The sequence below is a fragment of the Myotis davidii genome, unplaced genomic scaffold (assembly GCF_000327345.1).
Source record: "Myotis davidii unplaced genomic scaffold, ASM32734v1 scaffold2034, whole genome shotgun sequence".
Classification (NCBI taxonomy): Eukaryota; Metazoa; Chordata; class Mammalia; order Chiroptera; family Vespertilionidae; genus Myotis; species Myotis davidii.
The window spans coordinates 478,541-486,570 of record NW_006285802.1 but is presented as its reverse complement, the minus strand read 5'-3'; the positions used below and the strand labels follow the sequence as shown (position 1 = coordinate 486,570).

The 8,030-nt window shown below is 40.9% G+C and overlaps 1 protein-coding gene across 1 annotated transcript in view; it reads left to right on the top strand.

Moving 5' to 3' along the window:
* Positions 1-8,030, top strand: part of NCAM2 (neural cell adhesion molecule 2) — a 158,938-nt gene that overhangs the window by 102,271 nt on the left and 48,637 nt on the right. The window contains exon 13 of the mRNA XM_006756902.2: positions 4,881-5,000. Coding sequence (XP_006756965.1) covers positions 4,881-5,000 — 120 coding nt within the window. The remainder of the gene's footprint in view (positions 1-4,880; positions 5,001-8,030) is intronic.

Here is an 8,030-nt window from a genome sequence, read left to right as displayed (position 1 = left end):
GCTGCCACCCGGGAGCAGGCCTAAGCCAGCAGATCGTTATCTCCCGAGGGGTCCCAGACTGCGAGAGGGCACAGGCCGGGCTGAGGGACCTCCCTCCCCTCCGAGTGCACAAATTTTTGTGCACCAGGCCTCTAGTATTTTATAAAGAACCAATTCATAAATGTTACTTATATCAAATTATATATCCTACAATTATATATATGGTTCATAAAGACCTGTAATGAACTTATAAACAGGTGAGATTTTCTTTTGCAACTCATACAATCTTGAAACTTAATATAATTTGTATAAAACTGGGAAATAAAATTTTCAAAAGTAAATGAAAGTAGAATTGGCTGGAGATGATCACATACATAAACTTAAGAAAACTGAAGGGCACTTTGCATTAGTAAAGGAATTACCCCTGGAGTTATTCTTCTGTTTGTAAAAAATAACTGGTGCCAAAATATTTAGAAGTTCTACATTATGAACATAAAAGGTAAACACACACACACTGTTATTATTATTCAAGCTTGTTACAAACTCATGTAGAAGCAAGCCAGATATTTTTTTGCAAATTAAAAAACTTTTTTTTTTTTTGCTTGTTTTGTTTAGAAAACAAAAGCTCATCTTTGGTGAGAAATTTCAGGGACTTCACTGTGTTTTCAGATCTATCTGAGGAGATTAACAGCAAGTGTAATTTTGAATGATTAGTTCTGCTCTAGCTAAGCTTTGACATTTCTCGTAGCTATCTAACATGTTTCACATATCTTGACAACTTGAACAACTTTTATGTAGGTGAGACAGCAATTCCATATCCAGGGAGTCCTTATCTCTTACACTGAATGGTCGGATAACCCCATGGAGAGATCCAAGGTTTAACGGAGCGAAGAAGAAAGTGTGACTACATTTAATCTCACCTTAGAATGTTGTTCAGTTTAATTAGTTTGCAAATATGTAATTTATTTTACTCCATGGGTCGCAAATATTCTGTACCTCCAGCTTCTCTTGACAACCTAAGGAAAGGGATTTAAAATACATTGTCTGAACCAACAAAAACTTATTTGTTCAGCTTCCTTTAATAAAGTCTGATTCCATTCTTAAAGGGAAAATTGCAACTCCAATTTTTTTCTCTCTGATATGATCATTGGCACACTTGTAAAATAATGTTTAATGGTCAGATCATCCTGACATTTTCAATTCTAATGTCATTATTTTAATCGATTTCGATATCTGCTATATTTTTGCATGTATAGCCAGGTTTCAAAATCACCAGTTGTGAAACTCAATTGTATTTAAATATATTTAAATTCATGAGGGAAATTATATTTTTATAGAACCTATCCCTGTTGCCATGTGAAGAAAAATTCATGATTATTTATTATTTTCAGAAGAATTACATTATGATTTCCAAATCTTGCTAACTGCTCATACCTATAAAATCCCTTCGTTTATGCCATGTGTCCTTAGACAACTTTTAGTAGTTTATAATTTAGGTCTACTTTTACCTAGTGTTTGAGTTTCTAATACATTACAGGGAATGAACCATCCCACACCCCAGTGGGTGGTCCTATCGTTCTATTATATGGGCACAAGTGGGAAAGAAAGTCTCCTATTAACTAGGTTTATAACTTAAGGTACGACTATTACAGCGTACACAGCCTTCATGTTTCAAGTGGTGGTTTGCTTTTAGTCCGGACCTTGGGTATTCAAACCCCCTCTGCTTGGTAACAAGCCAGTAAATTATGGAGGTTTTAATGTATAAACCTTCTCAGTTAAAAAGGCACGTCAAATGACCCCTCTGGGCTTTTCCTCCCCTAAATCTTTTTTCTTCCCCCCTCTTAAGTTGGTCTCAATTTATGGACTTCTTTCTGTTTCACATAATAATCTTCATCTTCATACAATGTTAATAAGTCTCACAATAAGGGTTATTGTACCCAAACCTCCAGAGTTAGTACCGAAAAAACAAACGTACTTCTTCTTGTGTATAAACTTTGGAAAACTTCCATCAGTAGGTTGACTTTCATGCCACTCCCCTAGGGTTTTGACGGTTCTCAGCCTCCCCGCATCCGCTTTAGTGTGAGTGCTGTAGCCCGGCGCTGTAAGGCCAGTTCAGGCATCAGTAGATTCTTTTTGGATCGCTCCTCCACATACCACTCTGCTGTGAGGCTCAGTCAGTAAATGGGCAAGTCTTGACCCTGAGATCAGAAAAATATAAGGACACGTGGGGGAAATGAGTTCTGAATTGATTATAATGAAATGAATTGCTTTTCCCTTGGCAAGAGGTAGGGGGCACTCAAAGGCCCCCAGGATCCCTGTGAAATGTTCGAGAAGGGGGCTTGCTGGCAATCTGAGCCAGAAAGAGCTTTTAGTAGAGATTCAAGTAAACTGTGGAGTTGTGGTGTTAGTGTGTGTGTGTGTGTGTGTGTGTGTGTGTGTGTGTGTTTTGGGGCGTGGTATTGCTGTTTTACTTGTTTAATCTAAATAATAACCTCACTTTCTCCTGACTCGATATGTTCTGATACTTTGATTGTTCTATTGTTTATCCATTTGAATCTGAAAAGATAAAGTGTGATCTGCACAGTTCTGATTTATGAATAATTTTATTTACAATTAAAACTGTTTGCTTTAAATTTGATTGCTTTTCTTGCCTAATTGTATCAAGACACACAATTGACTATAAGCATTACTAACTCCATCATCTTAAAATAATGGTAGCAGCTGCATTTTTACATCACAGAAATACAGAGGCACATCATATACCAAAGTTGTCTGCAGCAGTTAAAGCATCCACAGCAATCTCTCATGCAGCATACTCTCTATATAGATTATCTTTGTAAATGTTAACATTTATAAGTACATATCACTAAGACTAGTTTTTGCAGGTAAACATACAGTATGTTATCCTTTAATGTAAAGTCAAAGATGAGTAATGCATTAACTCTGCATTACTTCACCATCTGCAGATAATGTTCCCATTTGTGTAGTAGTTGAATTCAAACCTTGTTTTCCCCATTTATCCTTCCAGCTTCTAATCAGTTGGATTTCCTGTCAATTAGTGCTTTTCCAGTGTTCCTCCCTTAACTCTGATACTATGTGTTTTCATCTCAGGCTTTTATAAGGCAATGCACTCTCAAAAGCAAGTTCATTTGTTTTTACACTAAGGCACAAAAAATGAGAAATACAAATGTAAATTTTGTCAATTGGTAATTTATGATTTCTGCAGATTTTAGAACATAACCTAGTACTAATATGTACTAGGTTAAATAAACCCTGATTAATATCTGGATTATGTATTTTTATTAGTACTATTTATCTGGTATACCTAATAAAATATATATAGTTCATATATATTAAATTCTGACTTTTAGACAAATAAACACCTATGAAATATACCTACTAACTTTATTTTCTATACTTGAATAAGTCAATGAATAATACATAATTATAAGGGAAAAGCTAAACACATGTCAGGATAATGAATACTGGGGAAAAAAATGGAACAAAAGGAACTATCAAAACAAATTCAGGCCCTAACCAGTATAGCTCAGTGGGTAGATCAGTGGCCTACAGACCAAAGGGTCTCAGGTTCAAATCCAATCAACGGTGCATACCGTGGTTGCAAGCTCCTACCAGTCTTGGGCTCTGGTCAGGGTGCAGCAGAAGCTAACCAATCAATGTTTTTGCTCATCTGATATTACTCTGTCTTTCCCTCTCTCTCTTCCACTCTCTCTAAAAATCAATGGAAAAATCTCAGGTAAGGATTCAAAAAACAAAAACACAAATTCAGTATGTTTGTCCCTATAGAACAGAATGAAAAATATTATTTAGTGAATGTATATAGAAATGTAATTAATTATTGGAAAGATGTTCATAAGTTATTGGAATTTTATTGAATGTATACAATATCCATTCATGGTTCATGTAAAAAAAATCCTACAAATATGACCCTGGTAACCTATAGTTTAATATATTATTTTATGATTTATATGTCTTCTTTATGAATTGATCATTTGACTTGGAGTGATTAGGTAAATCAGGAATGACTTTCTTTTTTTGTTTGTCAAGGTACAGCCATTTCCACTGGTTAATTTTTCCTCTGTTAGCAAAAGCATTAAGGATAGAGGCAACTATAGAGTTTTGTTAGCTTCCTAGAGGAATTTGTAAAGATGTAATATTTTGAAATCTGCAATCATGTACCAAATTCTCTAGTAAATTAAAGGGGTTGACATGACCCAGTAGAGGTTTCTAATAACCTTTAGAATTCTTGGAATTTGTCAGATTATTTCTTCCTCTTTGGGTCATGTTGAATCCAGGTCCGGTACAGTGTAGAGAGGAAATTCAGAGAGAAAATACAAAAGATGATAACCTACAAACTAGCATTAAAAATAATTTTTTGAGGTTATTGAATAAATGGTTTCCTTTTGCTGTTGAGTCCACCTGTGACACTTCCTGGGCATGATTGAAACACCTTATAGGTGGGGCCAGAGTTCTGTCTATTGAATTCCACTTTGCCATTACATTCTATAGAAAATCAATTTAGAGTAGACAAAGTATTTGGGATGCATACGCTAAAATGGTTTCTTTAAAGCATTCTATTAGTTGAATATTAAAAAAGTGGAAGAAGGGATTTTACTTTCTGCTTTTTTAGTATAAGCATTGCCAAAGAAACTACGAATTTCCTTATTTGAAAGTTACTGCATTGAGTTAGAAAGCTAAAATCGAGGTGAAGAAGAGGACTGTTCACAAATCATTTTCCCCTAAGACCTACTTCTATCTTTTTCAGGTATTCCATGGAAAGATTTACAGTGAAATTTTTTTATTCAGCTTTGCAATCAGTTGATTTGTTTACTTATGAAAATGCATTAATCATAGGCATATCTATTATTTTCTTCTTCTAGCAATGGTTGTTTTGAGCAACCTGGAACCAAATACAACGTATGAAATCAGGGTGGCAGCTGTGAATGGAAAAGGGCAAGGAGACTACAGTAAAATAGAAATCTTCCAAACATTACCAGTTCGTAAGTACTCCTCTCTGTTTTGCTCACTGTTGCCGGGATTTTAAAATGCTGGGAGTCCTCTCAACACTTGGGAAAAGTGAATGATGTCTCTGTTGAAACAGTTGGAGGATATGGTGGCATCTCAGATTTATAAAATTAACTTTGTTCTGGAGCAGGGCAAAGAGAAAAAGATGCACCGCAATATATACAGTACAATTCTCTCAGGAATTGTCCCGATCAGAACTTGTCCTACTTCTTTAGAGTCTGATTAGTGACATTGTAGTGCTCAGACTATACTCTGTTAGGGAGGAGAAAAGTGTGCGTAACATGCCCATATTCTATTCTTTTCATGAAGCATGACTATTCCCTTTATCCCATAATTTACATAGGACCTAAGTGTGAGAAAGGTGCACCATTAAATTAATCCATTATAATGGTGACTGCAGAGAATAACTGTTGTAGCTTTGCTCTCATTACTAAACTCATCTTTGACTTTATATTAAAATACTGTATGCTTGCCTGAAAAAACTAATCCTAGTGATATGTACTTATAAGTCAACTAAGTTTATATGAAGTTAAGAGAAATTTAAAATGGCTTATATTCCCTTTCTGTGGAATAAGTTGTTTAAAAATTGAGTGTGACTAAATAAATGTTGTTATAACATTTATGCATAAGCCTGTCTACTATGTATGCATATCAAGACAGTCAAGTTCACCACATAAATTATATCATCCCAATATGTGACCAATTATTTTCTGTTTGTCTAAAAATTGGTTAGATGTGTTCCCTTTTCTCCATTCCCAATGCCAGTGTTGTTTTTAGTTTCTCATTTTTTTTTCACCAGCAGGACTGCAAATACATCTTGCTTCCTATTACTATCTCCAGATGAAAATGAGTCTAGAGTAACTGAACAAAAATGTAAAGATACCTGTCTCTGTTCTACTTGTAATCTTCAACAACACTGCCCTTCACCTTCCCACTTTCCACCCACACCAACCTTTGCCTGCCGGCCATCCTCACACCCTTCTCTCAACTGCCATAGTGCTTTATGCATCAGCAGTTTGAACTAAAGATTGCATCCTGTCTTGGCTTCTCTCCTGTTGATACTGTCCAGGGTCACTGCACATCCGCATTCAATGAAAGCTTGATCATTTATAGCTTACTAAGATCTTAGCTGACCATTCCAACCTTTATTTTCCTCTTCATTTAGAGACACTTACTTTTATTCATTCATAGAACCCCGATATAAGTGTTTCACCATAACACATCTCTCTACTACTCTTTCCTTTGCCCCCCTTTCCTTTTTAAATGACAACATTTCTAATCTCTTTGTGTGCTTTTGTTAACTTTCAAATCTCTGCCCTAGACAGTGAGCATGTTGAGGGTAAGGGCATTGTTGTTGTTGTTTTCATTTTGTTTTTAAATAACAAATATGTATTTAAATGGTTTCTCAACAATTTTTGAAGTTTAAATGAGACAATATATTCAAAGTACTTAATATGTCATAATTACTGTTATTTTTATTATTTATTTATACTAGTGGCCCGGTGCACAAAATTCGTGCACAGGGGAGGAGGTGTTCCTCAGCCCGGCCTGCACCCTCTCCAATCGGGGACCCCTCAAAGGATGTCCTACTGCCGGTTTACAGGGATCAGGCCTAAACTGGCAGTCGGACATCCCTCTCGTAATCCGGGACTGCTGGCTCCTAACCGCTCACCTGCCTGCCTACCTGCCTGCCTGATTGCCCCTAACCACTCTGCCTGCCGGCCTGCTTGCCCCCTATGGCCCCCGCCACCAGCCTGCTTGGCCCCAAACTCTAACGGCCTCTACCTTGGCCCTGCCACCATGACGTTGTCCAGAAGAACATCTGGAAGGTCTCCTGGAAGGTCTCCCTGTCTAATTAGCATATTAACCTTTTATTATATAGACTAGGGGCCTGGTACACGAAATTCGTGCACTGGGTGTGGCAGGGCCGGGAGTGTCCCTCAGCCCAGCCTGCCCCCTCTCACATACTGGGAGCCCTCAGGCGTTGACCCCCATACCCTCCAATCACAGGATCGGCCCCTTGCCCAGGCCTGAAGCCTGGGACAGAGGCGTCAGGCCTGGGCAGGGGACCCTCATTTCCCCCCATCACTGGTTCTACCCTAGCCCAGGCCTGATGCCTCTGGCCCAGGCTTCAGGCCTGGGCAGGGGACCCCCAGGCCCCTCTGATTGCTGGCTCTGCCCCTGCCCAGGCCTAACACCCCTGGCCGAGGCATTAGGACTGGGCAGGGGACCTCCAGCTCCCTGCAGTTGCAGGCTCCGCCCCTGCCCAGGCCTAACGCCTCTGGCCAAGGCATTAGGCCTCGGAAGGGGACCCCCAGCTCCCTGCGGTTGCAGGCTCTGCCCCTGCCCAGGCCTAACACCCCTGGCCGAGGCATTAGGACTGGGCAGGGGACCTCCAGCTCCCTGCAGTTGCAGGCTCCGCCCCTGCCCAGGCCTAACGCCTCTGGCCAAGGCATTAGGCCTCGGAAGGGGACCCCCAGCTCCCTGCGGTTGCAGGCTCTGCCCCTGCCCAGGCCTAACACCCCTGGCCGAGGCATTAGGACTGGGCAGGGGACCTCCAGCTCCCTGCAGTTGCAGGCTCCGCCCCTGCCCAGGCCTAACGCCTCTGGCCAAGGCATTAGGCCTCGGAAGGGGACCCCCAGCTCCCTGCGGTTGCAGGCTCTGCCCCTGCCCAGGCCTAACACCCCTGGCCGAGGCATTAGGACTGGGCAGGGGACCTCCAGCTCCCTGCAGTTGCAGGCTCCGCCCCTGCCCAGGCCTAACGCCTCTGGCCAAGGCATTAGGCCTCGGAAGGGGACCCCCAGCTCCCTGCGGTTGCAGGCTCTGCCCCTGCCCAGGCCTAACACCCCTGGCCGAGGCATTAGGACTGGGCAGGGGACCTCCAGCTCCCTGCAGTTGCAGGCTCCGCCCCTGCCCAGGCCTAGCGCCTCTAGCAGAGGTGTCCGGCCTGGGCAACAGGGACCCACAGTGGCAGCGGGGGGCACTGCGATTTCAGGGGGCACCCT